Source organism: Equus asinus, chromosome 16, assembly GCF_041296235.1.
Source record: "Equus asinus isolate D_3611 breed Donkey chromosome 16, EquAss-T2T_v2, whole genome shotgun sequence".
Classification (NCBI taxonomy): Eukaryota; Metazoa; Chordata; class Mammalia; order Perissodactyla; family Equidae; genus Equus; species Equus asinus.
Window position 1 is genome coordinate 34,550,727 of NC_091805.1, and position 15,792 is coordinate 34,566,518.

A 15,792-nucleotide genomic window follows, 5' to 3' on the forward strand; every position below is an offset into this window, starting at 1 on the left:
TACTTAAATTCTCTAAACCTCAATTTCCTCATATATAACAAAATGATGACAATACTCATACTTCTTCATAGGGTTGTTGTGAGAACTAAATGAGATAATGAATGTAAAACACTTAGCTGAATACCTGGAATGTAGTAAGTACTCATATTTGTTAGCCATATTATTGGAATATTTTTTCCCAAGTCATAATTATTCTTATGGTAAAGAAATAGAAATAACTTGTTTTTCTTTTATCTAATTTTCTCTTTTTCATTTTTTCTTCATCCATTCAGTGTCTTTTTCCTTGGAGCCATCCTTGTAATAGCGGCTACTTTCCTATATGGTTATGATCCCAAACCTGCAGGAAATCCCACTAAAGCATAGTCGTATACTATCTTTAACTGGTTTTTCATAATGGTGCACTAGAAATCTCAACATTAATCTTGCACAGAGGACTTCTACAGATTCTAAGAAGATAACGTTATGCTGAATCTGATCATATTGCTCAAACAGTTTGAAATATAAAAGTTTTAAGGATAAAATATATGTATATGTAAGAAAATACCTATTGCATCTAGAAATCAAAACTTGAAAGTATTTCCAGGGATTAGAATACGTATTGGAGGAAACTTGAAATCTGAGTTTTAAAAGATTTTACCTTTTTGATTGCTGCAGAATTATCCTATGCACTCTTTGCAAGAGCACACAAATGTCAGATATCAATTTTTGCAAATTAGATCTATTTAATCTTATAAAATGTTTTTATCTTACTCTTCTTGTACAGATATATCAAATCACATGGAATATTCAAAGTTTGAAAATTATAATTACCTATAAAGCTGTGAAGAAATAGAAGTATGATTTGAAAAACATTTTCATGTATCTGAGATTTTTATATTTATACAAAGGATTGCTAAATGTTATTTGTTCAGCGACATAAAAATTGATAAAGTAATGTTCTGGGTTTGGTTTCTCAGAGAATAAAATTCAAATTTAAATATAGTGTAGAGAAATACACAATCTATTTCTCCATCTACATTTTAAGATCTTTTAGTGCTTCGAAACTGCTGACAGCAATCCAGTTGCTCCTGTGGTAGACAGTAGCCAGTGACTTTTACAAGAATGCAGTTTTGTCCTTAATTTCTTAATTGCATTTCTTTTCTGTGTAAATCAGATGAATCCTTATGTTACTTTAAATTAAATTTCTGTATGTTAATTTCCATTAAAGTTTTAAAATGTAATTTAAAGGGATTAAATACTCATTTAATAATTTAAAACAAAACAATAATTATTGTCTAATATCTCCCTTTGGAGAATTTTGAACTATTAAAGCATATACAGTATACAACTAGAACATTTTTCAATGAATGTTTCACTCATTGATTTGTAAAAACTTCCTTTAATCTACAACTGTTGACAAAAACAACAATCAGAAAAATAGTAGTACAGATGTCAATGAATTGAGACCAAAATGACTTTTCCTGGAGACATTCCAGATTATCATGATATTACATTATTTTGAATGGCACTATAATTGTAAATTCAAGACTGCTCAGAAGAACTTTAGGCCTCTCATAAACCCCCATCCCCAGGAATTCTCTGATCACATGTCTGGGAGAGACGCAGACTTCCGAGTCCCCTCTGTGTGGCCCTGCAAGAGCTGCTGGGAAGGAGCCACTCACTACTTTGCTTTAAAATAGTGGTTCTTTTCTGCTTTGATTAGCACTGGAGTTTTAAGGTTGCAAATTACATAAATTATTTAATAAATTGGTTCAAGGGAGAGAAAAGATAAAATGAATTATTGGGCAAAAATTTCTAAAATTGGAATATGGATTTAATTATTGACTAGAGACAGAATTACCTATTGTGTATAAGAAGTATTTTACTTTTTTTCATTCCTACTTTATATATTTTTAAAAGTCTCCTGTTCTACTAGTATGAAAACTGTACAAAATAAATATTTTTATATAGTTCTAATGAATTTTGTTAAACAGAATTTGGCTCAAAAAATACTGTGTTTCAAACTGTTGGGTACTCTTGGCTAATTAGGACTGGCTGTGCAAACCTAGACTCTACAAGACACAGTCCTAACCTATTCCATCCAGAGTTTAAAAGTGTTTAAACTTACAAAATATTTTAAATCAATTTGCTGGTGATTCCAAATTGACACCAAGCCAACTTTCTGGAAACCTGACATGATATTCAATGACCACCTTTTAGAGTAAAGTTTAATAATTTTACCACATTTTTGAGCATGATGTTTTAGACTGTAACAACATTTAGACTTATATCTTATTACCTACTGCTATGTGAAATGTAAATCCTGCAAAATGCACAGAATTTAAGACTGAATATAAAGATTCATGTTCAGCCCACATTGAAGTACTGGTTGGGTACTGGTGTATTAATTCACTGTGCATTTACAATTAATTGTTAATTCAGGTTTAGTGTGTCCCTATTTTAAAACTTCAAAAAATGATACAAGCAAATTACTGAACATCAGACATGTTAATTACAACAATAATACATTTTCAGGTGTCCAAAATAACACAATTTCCAAGATTCCCAACAAAGTTTATAAAAATATAATCAAGAGTTGTGATAAAGGACAAAATAATTTAAAGTATATTTTCAAAGCAAACTTTTATTTGACAGGCATAATTTATATTTTGCTTTTCTAGTAGGTTTGAAAATGTTATTAGAGATTGGGTTGTATAGTTTATCATTTGTAATTCATAAAGAAATAATCATATTTGAGAAGGTGGACTTGTATCCTAGATCATGTCATATATAAAGATAATGCCATTTTCTTGTGTGTGGTGTGTGTTTTGATGACCTCCAAAAGCCTTATTGTATCAATCTTTTATAATGATGACTCCTTTATTATTTAAATCCTTACACTTTTTAAAGTTTACTTGTTATCTCTTAACTGCTTTGTTCATTATAAAAATGCTAATTCATGGGAGAAGAGTGCCAGTTGATAGTTCTATTAAAAGTTAAGAATATGGTATTTGGGAAGAAAAGTTTGAAGTGCAGGATTAGGATGTTTCACAAAAAAATGTTATCAATTCTTTGATAAGTGATTTTAGAGAGGTTGTAGGTTACTTTTATGGTGGAAAATGTGGTTTAGAGATGCAAAACTTAAATGTTTACATCAATTTATGTTGACTGTCACAATTTCAAGAAGGAAAGGCAGTGTGATATTTAAACTAGATTCTAAGGAGACAGAATCTGAAAGGAAACTAATTGACTTTGTACTCAGTAGACTTAGTGTAATATTGACGATTCTTAAGAATTAATACACTTTTCCTACACATCAAATTATTAGACTTTTAAAATGTCATTGTATAGTGATTTAACTGAGTTTTGTTTTGGTTTGTTTTTAAAAACAGAGTTTAGCATCACTCATTTTATTTACACTTTGTTATAATATTTAATTACATGTGGATGTATGTTTACATAAGAAAACGTTTATAAAAGTTATTTATGCTATATTGAGAGTCCATCTTAAGAATCTCCCAGATATGTAGCTTATTTAAAGTAATTATAGGACCAAAGACAAAGTACCTTTATCAAAAATCTGGTCCTATGTGCCTTGCTTTACCAAATACTGACTTTTCTGGAGCATATTACTGTAATTCACAACTTTGGACACATGGGTAAAAATGAAGATGTTTTAAGAATAACTATAATTCAATTTTTGATTGTTTCAACGTTTGTTCTTTAAATCTACTGTCTAACAGGATATTAAAATAGGTATATTATGCAAGCATTAGTGATCAGTACTTATTTAAATAAATTATGGCACCTTTGATTCATCATTGAGCTTTTGAAACTAACAATTTTATTTAACTGTTATTCTGTTGTTTTATTTCTTATTATATGTTATAATTTACTGTGACTTAAAAATTTTTTTTTTATGATTTGGAATCTGAATTTGTCTGTATGTCTGTATTTCATTTGTTTAGAAAGATTCTTTTGGGTTTAGGAATGTGATTTGTATATTTAAATTTTTTATGGACACAATTCAAAGGAATGTATAAATTGGTCTTTTGTTAAATGGCTTTTTAATTGACAAATTTCCTTGTCATCTTTTGGTATCCAGTTTTTATCTATTTGGTAGGTTTATGGAAATAGATTATTTTCCTAATTATGTAAGTTCTTCCGGTATTTTCTATCCACCTGTGTCTGACTTAATCATGAATTATTCTTCTCTGTATATCAAAAATGACTCACTAATCTTTTCCCTATCTCTCTAGCTACCTTTATCACGTGTGATCTTCCTTTTCTGTAGCCTGTGCTCTAGCATGAAAGACTGGGTTTTATTTAAACTAGTTATAATTTCTCTACCTGTATGATGATGACAGACTAAAAATGTTTTGTTTTAAATAAATTATCTCTTCACTAGCCTCAAGGTTAAATAATTACAGTAATTGGTATATATTTTCATTAAAATTTGAAGATAATTGTTTCTATTGTGACTATCAATTCAATGCATAGAGATCAAATGATAAGCAATATAAAGGATTTTATTCCCACTTCTAATACTGAAGTAACTTTGTACAAAATCCTTTGTTTTAAAAGATGACTAAAATAAGAATATCAGCACTTTTTAAATGTATACTTTTCTTTGGTATCTTCTTGTGAAAAGCACTAACTGAAAATCTTTAAATTCCTTTTGTATTGGAATACTCTTTTGTTGAAAGTATATCACAATCCTTGAATCCCAGGGCTATGCAAATCTACCTCATAACTGAACTCTCATAGATGCTACTGCTATGCAAGAGAGTCAGAGTGACCAGCATTAGTAGTCATAATGGTTTTTCTTACTGTTCTTAAAAAGAGAATTACTTCAAAGCAGGATTGATTACATATAAACTCCAGAAAAGAAAATAGCAACGAGGAAATAAATTGCCTCCACATCCCAAAGATTTGAAATTCTACTGTAGTAGAGAATGTCATGGTGACTGCAAATTCAGGGGTTTCCCAAATTCACCTTCAGGTTTAATAATTCACTAGATAGAACTCACTGAAAGCTATTGTATTCACGATCACATTTATTACAAAGGGTACAAATTAGAACCAGTCAAAGGAAGAGACACATAGGGCCGAGTCTAGGAGGGGTCCAAACTCCTGTTGTCCTTTCCAGTTATCCGCTCCCTGTGGAGTCATGGACAGTCTTATCTACTCTGGCCACAGTGTATGTTAGTACACAGAGTATTGCCAACCAGGAAAGCTCACCCACGCTTTGTTGTCCAGATTTTTATTGAAGCTTCATTACTTGGCATGATTGATTGATTCTTTGGCCACATGGTTGAACCTGTCCCTCCCTGGAGAACTGGTTGACATCAGGCTCCAGCGGCTCATCCTGAGTCATCTTGTTAGCGTAAATTATCAGGTGTGGTCTGAGGGCCCCACATGAATAACAAAGACACTCCTGTCGCTGGGACCTCCTAAAGATGTAGGCCAGAATATTTTTTAGGGTAAGGCCAAATTCTCTCTTACGCAGTGACCATTCATCTCTATACACATTCTGAACTGATGGGGATGACACAAGCAAGGACAATTGTTTATAGACACTTTTATGCATTGTTTTTCATTTCAGAAATTTTGTCAAATGATTCTGAATATATGACTTGAGGGTAGAAAAACATTTATAATCAGATATAGTGTTAAGTAGCATATATAATATTCATTTAGTTTTGAGTTCTGATGTTTAATGACAACTTTATTAAATGCTGGAATATTTTAAAAAACAATAAATTTAAAACTAATTTATAAACCTTTTGTATCCTGTATATTAACATACAATTTTCAGCTAGTTTTAAATTACCATTAACCATCACTATTATAAGGAAAGTTAATAGAATAAAACTGCCATCAGTTGTTACTTTGGCTCACAGTAGGGCTTCACTGTTGATTGATGGTCCACATTTCCTATCATCCTTTACTAGTGTTAAGTATTAGTCCTCCATTGGATCTGGTCAGTTTTTTCCATTTATGCATTTATTTACACCTATTCATTTAGGATTTCTAATTTGTTAAAATAACTTCTTTAAAACAAATAACATGGTATTCCTTTGGAAATAAAGAGTTTACCCCAGATATACACTTTTGTCCTTTTTTAAGTAGAACTCACTGAAGATGTAAAAGAATAATGAATGTTGTTATAGTGTTTTGGGGTAGTCATCTGAAAATCCACTCTTGTTAAAATGTATTTTAAATGTAGTGTATTTAAGAGGCTTAGTTAAATGTGCTAAATCAGACTTGACTTGTGAATTTTTTTTTTTTGGTGAGGATATTGGCCCCGAGCCATCTATTGCCAATCTTCTTTTTTTTTTCCCTCCCCAAAGCCCCAGTACATAGTTGTATATCCTAGTTGTAGGTCATTCTAGTTCCTCTATGTGGGATGCCACCACAGCATGGCTTGATGAGTAGTGCGTAGGTCCGCGCCCAGGATCCCAACCAGTGAACCCCGGGCCGCCAAAGCAGAGCACGCAAACTTAACCACTCTGCCACGAGGCCCGGCCCTGACTTGTGTATTTTTAACAAAGTCTGTGAATGTGTGTGTTTGCTCTTTTAAAATACACTTCATATACAAAAACATGATTTCTAATAATTGAGGGTTTAAGTTTTCTCCTTTAAGCTAAAGTTTTATTATGTTCCATTTTATTCTGCTTGGATAGTAAACACAGCAATGAAAAATTACAATACTAAGTGCTTTTTCTAATATATGCAAGCTACTTCAATAGATTTTCTACATAGTATAGCAAAGGTAGAGTAATATTTCTTGGGTAATGATGGAATTACAGAAAATCATGACAGAGGTGAGTTCATGTTTCATTTTATGATTGTTTCAAGATACTGCTATGAATTCTAGAATTTTAAAACCTGAAGCTTACTTTGGATGTTATATGTATAATGCTCCAAATTTCTATTTCTTAATATTATTTGTCTCCATTTACCTAATAGGCCAGGTTTTGTTTTGAATATTTCATTTTTCTAATTTATTGCCATTTTAATGGTTTCAATCATGATATGACATATTGTGCCAGCTCAGCTTTGAAAAATTCATGGGTTATCTCCATGTGCTCACAAAGTAAGCATTGTTAAAGACTTAAAAAAATTTAAATGTTCTCCAGCTTTTTATTTTGAAAAATTTTACACAAACATAATATTTGAAAGAATGGTATACCCATTTACTCTCCACCCAAATTCAGCAATTATTGGCATTTTGCCATACTAGCTTTATCAGGACACTTTACTTAATACTTCAGCATGTATATCCTAAAAATAAGGACATTTTCCTAATTAAACTCAAAACCATTATCACACTTAAGGAAATTTAAATTAATTTGATTATATCATCTAAGTTCATATTCAGATATTTCCAGTTGCCTCAAAAATGATTTTTTACAGTTTTTTGTTTTTGAACCAGGATTCAGTCAAGGTTCATATTTCGTATTTGATTCTCTCTCTTAGTCTGAAAGATTTTTCCCTACACCCCTATGGCTTTTTTTCCATGATGTGACTTTTTGAAGAATCTAAGTCACTTGACTCCTATCTGTGATCTGATATCCTTTGACATGTTCTCTTCATTCTTTGCATTTCCTTTCAACTGGAAGTCAAGTTCATAGGTTTCATTAGCTTCAGGTTAAATGTTTTTGGAAAGAATATTTCATAGGTGATCTTGTAGATTTTATATTGTATCACATTAGAAGACATAATTAGATTGTCTCACTGTTAATGATAAGAATTTTGGTTAAGATGGTGACTACTAGATCTTTCCATTGTAAGGGTCATTTTTTTCCCTTAGTAATTAGTAATCTCTAGGGGAATGTTTTGGCACCATGCTTTTTCCTAACAGCCTTTCATTCAATGGCTTTAGCATCAATTGATGATTCTTAAATGAATCATTTGTTACATTGAGGTGCAAAATGGCAATTTAAAATTTTAAAATTTTCTTCTACATTTATTAGTCTATATTCATCTATTTTTTTTAAAGACTATTTTCCCTCCTTTCTTTTTTCCCAATGTCCCCTCTTTTTTTTTCTTTTCTTTTTTTTTTTTGCTGAGGAAGATTAGCCCTGAGCTAACATCTGTTGCCAACCCTCCTCTTTTTTTGCTTGAGGAAGATTAGCCCTGAGCTAACATCCTTGCCAGTCTTTCTGTATTTTATATGTGGGTTGCTGCCACAGCATGACTTGATGAGTGGTGTAGGTCTGTGCCTGGGATCTGAACCTGCAAACTGGGCTGCCAAAGTGGAGCATGCTGAACTTAACCACTATGCCACACAGCTGACCCCCTCCTCTTTTTAAATATCACTATGTCTTCAAATTACTCAATGTATTATAGTCAGTTACAGTCACAGTTCCTTTTGATGTTCATCTGTGAGCCAGTAGCCAGTGAATGTCACTGCAAGCTGGCTCCTGTGTGTCTCTTAGCCATGACTACATTGGTCTTAGAGGTCATCTTTGTTTCAGGGACAGGATGTCCCGGCCTTACCTTGTACTTGTCCTATCCCAAACCTGGAATATCAATTATTTCTCCAAGGAGCCCTATTCCTTTTAGGGAGAATGGAATTTGGACTCCATTTGCTTGAAGGACATTTCAGTGGACAGAGCTAGGAAATAAGTTTTTTAAAAAGCTATGAATTCAAGTCAATATTTGTTAAGTTTTAGTGTTACAAGGTTTTTTCTTATATTTGCCTCTCTTTTCTCTCACAGTGAAAATATTGGTTCTGAGTAACATTAATATATTTGGTTATATGTTTTATTGTATAGTATATGTTTCAGCACTACAATACCAATATTACTAATGGTAAACATGCTGAATAAAATTTAAGATTTCTTTGTAGTTCTCTTTGTCCTTAGAATAATAGCCCACTAAGGATGTATAGTCAGAGGACAGTGTTCAAAAGTTAATGGGAGTCACTCTTTTGTCTACATGGTTATGTGATCAATGTAATATGATGAGGTCATTTGTTTTTGTTTGTATTCAATTTTAGAATTTACTTGAAATTTTTTCTTCTGTTTTTGAATATGTGAAGCATTTACATGGTTCAAAGTTAAAACTATATAAAAAGTCTCCTTAGCAAGGTCTAGCTGTCATGCCTATCCCTCCATCCCATTCCTAACCACCTCTTATAGGTATTTTCATTAGTTTCCAGTTTATTTTTCCTGTCTTTCTTTTTGAAAAATAAACAGTTATGTATATTGCTATATTCACAGTGTTTCTTTTACTATGTGGAATGTAAAATTTCTTTTTAGTTTAGAAAGGTTTGTATGTTATAGTGGTTACATTTATACTAATAATATTTTACATAATTGTCTTAGAGCCCCCTTTTAGCTTATCTAATCCTCTACTATTTAGCTTACCATCTTCAAATGATGTTCTTTGATTCACATCAAATTGCCTTTGTGACAACCAATGAATTTATTCTCCTCGTTTGTCCCATCTTCTCATATTTTTTAGTTGCCTTATTTCTGATTAGAACATGTAACATTTACACACTATTTCTTTACCCTAGCCCCTGCCTTTGTTATAAAAGTCCTCTCCACCAGTACTTTAGCTGGAGCCTCCCCCGTTAATGTTTGGCTGGATGAAGCTCTTCTAGTAAAGCACTCAAGGAGGGCTTGTAAGTACGATACTCCTGAAGTTCTGGCATGTTTAAAATTTCTTCTAGAGCCTAGATACTTTAAGGGCAGCTTGACTAGATATAAAGTCCTTGGCTCACACTTTCTTATTTGAAGATGTTGCTCCATTGTTGTGTTGCTTGGTGTTACTGTCAAGAAGTTTGGCATCACTTGATGTTTTTCCCCTTTGGAAATGTTGATTTTGTTTATTTGTTGTTGGTTTTGCTTGGAGGCCCAGATAATGTTTTTCATATCATTTTCTCTTTGATCTTTTCTCTTTTTTTGTTCTCATAGCTAATTTATTCTTCTCCATGTTTCTTACTTTCATTTGTATCTATTCTCTCTTAGGAACCCTGTAATTTAGTTTTCATTTTTTATATGATTTTATTTTTGGGGTATATTGCTCTAGGTTGATCAACTCTCATTTTACATCTTCCTGTTGAGTTTTCAACTTTTTGTTTGTTGCATCCTTTCACATATGCCATTGCTTATTTAATGATATTTAATTCATATTGGTGTGTTGTATATAGTTTTCCTCTGCTTCGTATTTTCTAAAGGGTAGTATTTTCTATTAATCGAAAAATCTTCATTTTCTTTCTTTTCTTTTTTTTTTTTGGCTGAGGCAGATTGGCCTGAGCTAATATCCATTGCCAGTCTTCCTCTTTTTTTTGTATGTGAACCACTGCCACAGCATGGCCAAGGATGGACAAGTGGTGTAGGTCCGCACCCAGGAACCGAACCTGGGCTGCCAAAGCAGAGTGCACCAAACTTCACCACTAGGCCTCTGGGGCTGGCTCTTCTGTTTTCTTTTATAATAGCCTTGTATGGGCTTTTGGTGGCTTTTTCTGTTCCTAATAAAATATGTAGGATTTTCTTGATCAGCAATGACAGGTGGTTCTATGGAAGGGAGGGGTGAAGAGATGTGGGTGACTAACTCGGCTTCATAGTTAAAGAAGGCCCTCTTGTGTTAGTAAAGTGAAGTGAAGTTTCTTTAATAAATGGTGCATTTTGGGGTTTAGATTTTGTGATACAATCTTATTTTTTTTTGGAATATTTAGCTTCAACCTCTTGTCCTTCTCTCCAGGGAACCCCTCTGCCTTCCAAGGTGCCTCATGAAGTATTCTCATGGACCTTCCACAGTTTGGTTCTTGCCTGTTTCCAAGCCTGATTCTTGGCCTTCTCATTAATTTCGGGAACTCCCAATATTCTTCCAAATCATTCCCTTTTGCTTATGTTGGCCAGTGCTAGTTTCTGTTGACTGTGACCAAAGAACCCTAATTGACATATCAACCTCTTAAAGGTTGTGACTCCTCACAACCCCAGATCACAAGAATATACACACTTAGTCTGTTAGAACAAGACCGTTCTCTCTTGTTTACTATTGCAGCTCTTCTGGCACAAAGCCTAGGACATGCTGGACATTCAATATGTGTTAAATTTCTCTTATTATATATTATTTCCAACAGCACTTAGCACACCTGCAATTATCTTCCTTTTGTGTGTGTTTTCTAACTGTGTCGCCTAGTATAATTAAGCTCCATGCAGATAAACACCATCTCGTTTACTGATGTATCCCCAGTGTCTAGAAAAGCAGTAACAAACACTTATGGGTACTCAATAAATATTTTTTGAGTGGCTGAACAATAATCAGATCTTAAAGATGATAAAATTGGTGCAGCTGGATGAAGTATGGTTTTGAGGGGCCTTGAAAATCAGAGTAACCACACAATAAATGATCTTACTGGCCCTCTACATCCATCCAAAACAAGCTCCTGGGGATTTCATTATAAAATCTATCATATTACTTTCTCTAAAGAGCCTCAAGTTGGAGTTCAATTAAATGTTTCAGCAAGAAGATATCTTTAAACAAATGATGACTTTACTTATTGATAGGAAAACTTCACTTAAAGTATCTACCGGGCTAAAATGCCTTTCTCTTCCATGGCAATTTGTTTTCCCTTTCTAGTCAGTTATGAAAAGAGGGAAGAGAAAACTCAATCAAATTTATTAACATTTTATTTTGAAATAATTTTAAACCTCCAGAAGAGCTGCAAGAATAGTACAAAGAACACATTCCTTTTACCCTGTGTATTAGCTATTATAGTTGTGTAACAAATTACCCCAAAGCTTAATGGCTTAAAACAAGTACTTTTTATCTTACAGTTTCTGAGAGTCAGGAAACTGGGAGTGGCTAAGCTGGGAGGTCCTAACTCAGGATATCCTGAAGCTGCAGTCAGCTGAAGTCTTTACCATCTTGGACTGGATGATCCAAGATGACTCACTCACCTATCCGTTGGTAGGAGGCCTCAGTTCCTGGACACCTGGACCTCTCCATAGGTTGCCTGACTGTCCTTATGACATGGCGGCTGGCTTCCCCAGACTTGGGCCCAGAGTGAATGAAAAAGCTAGCAAGGAAGCTGTGGTGCCGTTTATGACCTACCCTCTGAAGTCAATGCTGTCACTTCTGCTATCCCTGTTAGATGGAAAGAGTTACTAAGCCCAGCCTACACTCAAGGGGAGGGGAATTAAGACTCCACCTCTTCCAGAAATGAACATATCCTAAAATCACCATACCCAAATTCACTATTTTTTAACATCTTGCCATTTCGCTTTGTCACTCTCTTACCCTCTTCTCACATATACACACGTTATTTCCCAACCGTTTGAGAGAGCAGGTAGCATGCATCACATTCCTTCACTCCTTAAGACTTCATTGTATGTCTTAAGGAAAAAGAGACAGTACAGTTATCAAACTCAAATTCAACATCGTGATACTTTAATCTGCAGTCCATATTCTGCTTGTGTCAATTATCCTTTCTAGTTTCCCCCGCAATTAAATTGATTTTTAAACAAAATGAGAAAACAGGTAGTGGGCTACAGAGTGTGACACAGGTTATGTAAGTTTTCATTGGCAGGGAATAAAGAAAATGCCCTGGAACTAGGGAGCTGCTGAAAACAGGCATGCTCCAGTTGAGCTTTGGGGGGCCCTGAGCCAGAAGGACAAAAGGTTATTTCTGCAAAACCACTTTTTCTTCACCCGTTCAGCTACCCACTATTTCTGGAAAACTATTTTAACCGTTCCCTTCAGTTTCCGTCTTGGTTAGAACATAGTTGGAGATAGCACTTAAAGCGGAGGACGCTTGCTTAGAACTCCAGAGCAACCATTTATCAGCTGTATTTCCATGAGCAGGTAGCTTTCAGAAACTTAGAATTCTTCATCTGTGAACGGGGACTATCACGGTCCCCAGGGCCCAGGGTTGTTAGGAGGATTAAGCCAGCTGGTGAGCCAAGCACAGGGCTCAACCGGCGGCGAGCAGACCCCGGCGACCCTAACGGCATCCCTCCGGGCTGCCATCCCCGCGCGGCGACTGCGGAGCGGCCGGGCGGGCGGGGCGGTGTCACGTGGGCGGGGCGGGCCGGGCTCGTCGGCAGATCGCACGATGTGACGCGCCGCCGGAGGCAGGCCGGGCCCTCAAGATGGCGGCGGGCGCCCCGAGCGGCTCGGCCCGGCAGTAGTGGCGGGACGGCACTCGCCGCTGGGGCCGGCCGCCCCGGGAGTGGCTGCAGCAGCGCCAGGAATCGAGGATGGTAAAATGACCCAGGGGAAGAAGAAGAAACGGGCCGCGAACCGCAGTATCATGCTGGCCAAGAAGATCATCATTAAGGACGGAGGCACGGTGAGTTGGGGTACCGCGCCGGGGAGCGTCTCTCGGGGCCCCCATCCGATCTCTTTCTGTCCCCAACGCTGCCGCCTCCAGCCGCCCCTGAGTGGCCCTGCCCTCCTTCACCCCGTCCGCGCTGCCGGTGCCTCGGGTTCCCGGGCCCCCATGCCTGTGCTCCGGGGGCTTTCCTCCCCAGCCCGGGCCTGCGGCCTCCGGGCCCCTCCTCTGGGAGAAGCCACTGGCCTTGCTCGCACCTGCCGCCCTCTCCTCCCGCCGTCCCTGGAGGCCGTGCGGCCTCGAGCCCCACGTGCGCCAACGCCGCGGGGAGGAATTCGCGTCGGTCTCTCCCGCCGGCCGGCCGGGGGTCCTGAGGTCCGGGCGGTGCTGGCCCGCCGCGCCCCTCGTCGCCGGGGCCGGGCTTTCGGGGCGGCCGGCAGCAATCCCTGCCTTCCCATATGCTGCTGGCGAGGTGGCATCTGGCGCGGCGACCCCGCTGCGGCCCCGTGGGGCGCTGGCTCTCCTCTTCCACCTCGTCCTGGGTCAGTGCTCCTGCCCTGAGCTGCTTCCAGTGCGGTCAACACTGTCCAAAGGTGGGCTTCCCTCTTGTCTTCCCGCAGTCGGAGCGTGACGGACGGAGGACCCCTGGGGCCTAGACTTCAGTCTGCTAGTTTAGAAAGAACTGTAATCACCCTGTTAGTTTGAAATCACCTTGTTTATTTTAAAACTAAAAAATACTAAATAGAATTGGTCAGGGCCTGAGGATTAGAAGACACTTTGAAAGGAAGACAGATTGAGGGCAAGAAAAGATTTTGCTTTTTAGAAACAGTTGTCATCACAATAAACTTTGTGCAGTGTGCTGTTGTTAACCAGCAGGGGACGTAGGCTTTTTAATTGAAAATGACTCGCCTGTACTTTTTTTCTGCTGAAATTTCTCCGTGGCTACACTCTCTGGTCTTTGTTGCATTCTTTGATATCACATTCTCGAATAGAATGGAAAGTCAAATTTGTTTCGGTTTCCCAAGAAGTGTGCAGAAGTGATTCCTTTTATTCCATAATTTGTTTGTATTTTGTTGGAGCCCTGATCAACTGCCAGCACAGTGCTAAATATGTCATTAGGCCACCACTGAGGATTTGCTAAATTCATTTAAAATAAACGACAGCTTTCTTTTCACATTTCAGAATATGGCCCAGTCAATATGCTAAAATTTAGAAAGCCTGGGACATATGTAACAATTTCAGAATGTACTTTTAGTTTACTGTCAAACTTATTAGATGTTGTAGCTTTCACATTTGGTGAAAAAAGAAATTGAAATTCAAGTCCTCAGATCTTTTTGTTGTACTTGATTAAAACATTACTTTGATTAAATCAGTTATGAATAGTCCTGGCTCTTTTGACCAAGTTGGTTAGAACTGCTCTGTTGGGAGAGAAATAGCTTGAAAGAATACTGGTTGCTTTCGTCAACCATAGGGACTTGATATTTTAAATCCTTCATAAAATCTACAAAATAGAAGCAACAAAGGATTGTATTTTATAAAAGCAAGTGAGATTTAAGATCGGTCTTTGCAAAAAGTAAGAATGAAGCTGTGGTGAAGAAACACACCTTCCTTTTCTTGTAAAGTTCCGTTTTGTTACCTCTCCTTGGAGTTTTGTTTGGGGTTTTGTTTGGTTTGCTTTACGGCAATCAAATCCTGTGAGATTTGGGAGAGATTATTTTTTATTTTTTGTATCGTTTATTAAAGTTGTAGTGAATTCATAGCTTGCTTTTGGACACAAAATACAATTTTTACACCAGCAATATATTTTTAATAGGGCCCAGGGAATAAATGAAAGCTTTTCTTGAGAGCTGTGGGCATGGGGGCATTAGCGTTTATCATCTTTATACACTTGTGTTGAACTTTTCCATTCTAAGAGCCCCCTTAGAATAGGGGCTTTGTTTATGCGTCTTTGCATTCTACAGGGCCTAGTATGTAAATTTAAAGTGATAAAAACACATTTAAAGTGATTTTAAAAATGTGTGTATTACATACCTAGGTGATTTTTCTTATTGAAAGTTTGTTCCTATAATCAGAATATTTGTATTTCCAGAAGTGTCAGTGTAATTTTTTGCAGTGTTTGTATTTTAATCTACCCTCACTGTAAATGAAAGAAAGTATAACTATTAGAGTAATAGAAATGATTTTAGAATGGCATTTGCTTTTCTGCCTTTACTTAAAACTGGTCAGATTGCAGTTATGAACATTTTTTGAGAAAGGGGATAAAATTGCCATTTGATATTGTTCTGTTCTTCCTGTGCGTGTGTGTAAGTTCTGCCAGTGAGTGGATTCATTCAGCCAGGTGTCTGAGTTGATACAGTCCTACATGACAGGCTCTGAACAATATTTCACATCCCTGGCCAATGGTACTGACCTGAACCCCTTCCATTTTCTTCCTAGTGTTCAACAATGTTAATAAAATTATTTTGCTTTGTTCTTCTGCTAATGACATCTTTGTAAGCCTGATCAGCCAATTTTAATAT

General features: G+C 36.5%; 2 protein-coding genes across 5 annotated transcripts in view; both read left to right on the plus strand.

The window, feature by feature from the left end:
• Window positions 1-4,452, plus strand: part of SLC35A3 (solute carrier family 35 member A3) — a 43,273-nt gene extending 38,821 nt beyond the window's left edge. For 2 of the 4 annotated variants that reach the window (XR_011494861.1, XR_006514551.2), the window contains exon 8: window positions 273-2,994. Coding sequence is in view for 2 of the 4 variants with exons in the window: in XM_014851508.3 (XP_014706994.1) it covers window positions 273-363 (91 nt within the window). In the remaining 2 variants the exon portion in view is untranslated. Of the gene's footprint in view, window positions 1-272 lie in introns of all 4 variants that reach the window. The other 2 variants (XM_014851508.3, XM_014851507.3) reach the window with 1 other exon arrangement.
• Window positions 4,453-13,022: 8,570 nt separating this feature from the next.
• MFSD14A (major facilitator superfamily domain containing 14A) overlaps window positions 13,023-15,792 on the plus strand; it is a 41,455-nt gene continuing 38,685 nt past the window's right edge. Inside the window, exon 1 of the mRNA XM_014851504.3 lies at window positions 13,023-13,291. Within this exon, the coding sequence (XP_014706990.1) occupies window positions 13,208-13,291 (84 nt within the window). The 5' untranslated portion in view covers window positions 13,023-13,207. The remainder of the gene's footprint in view (window positions 13,292-15,792) is intronic.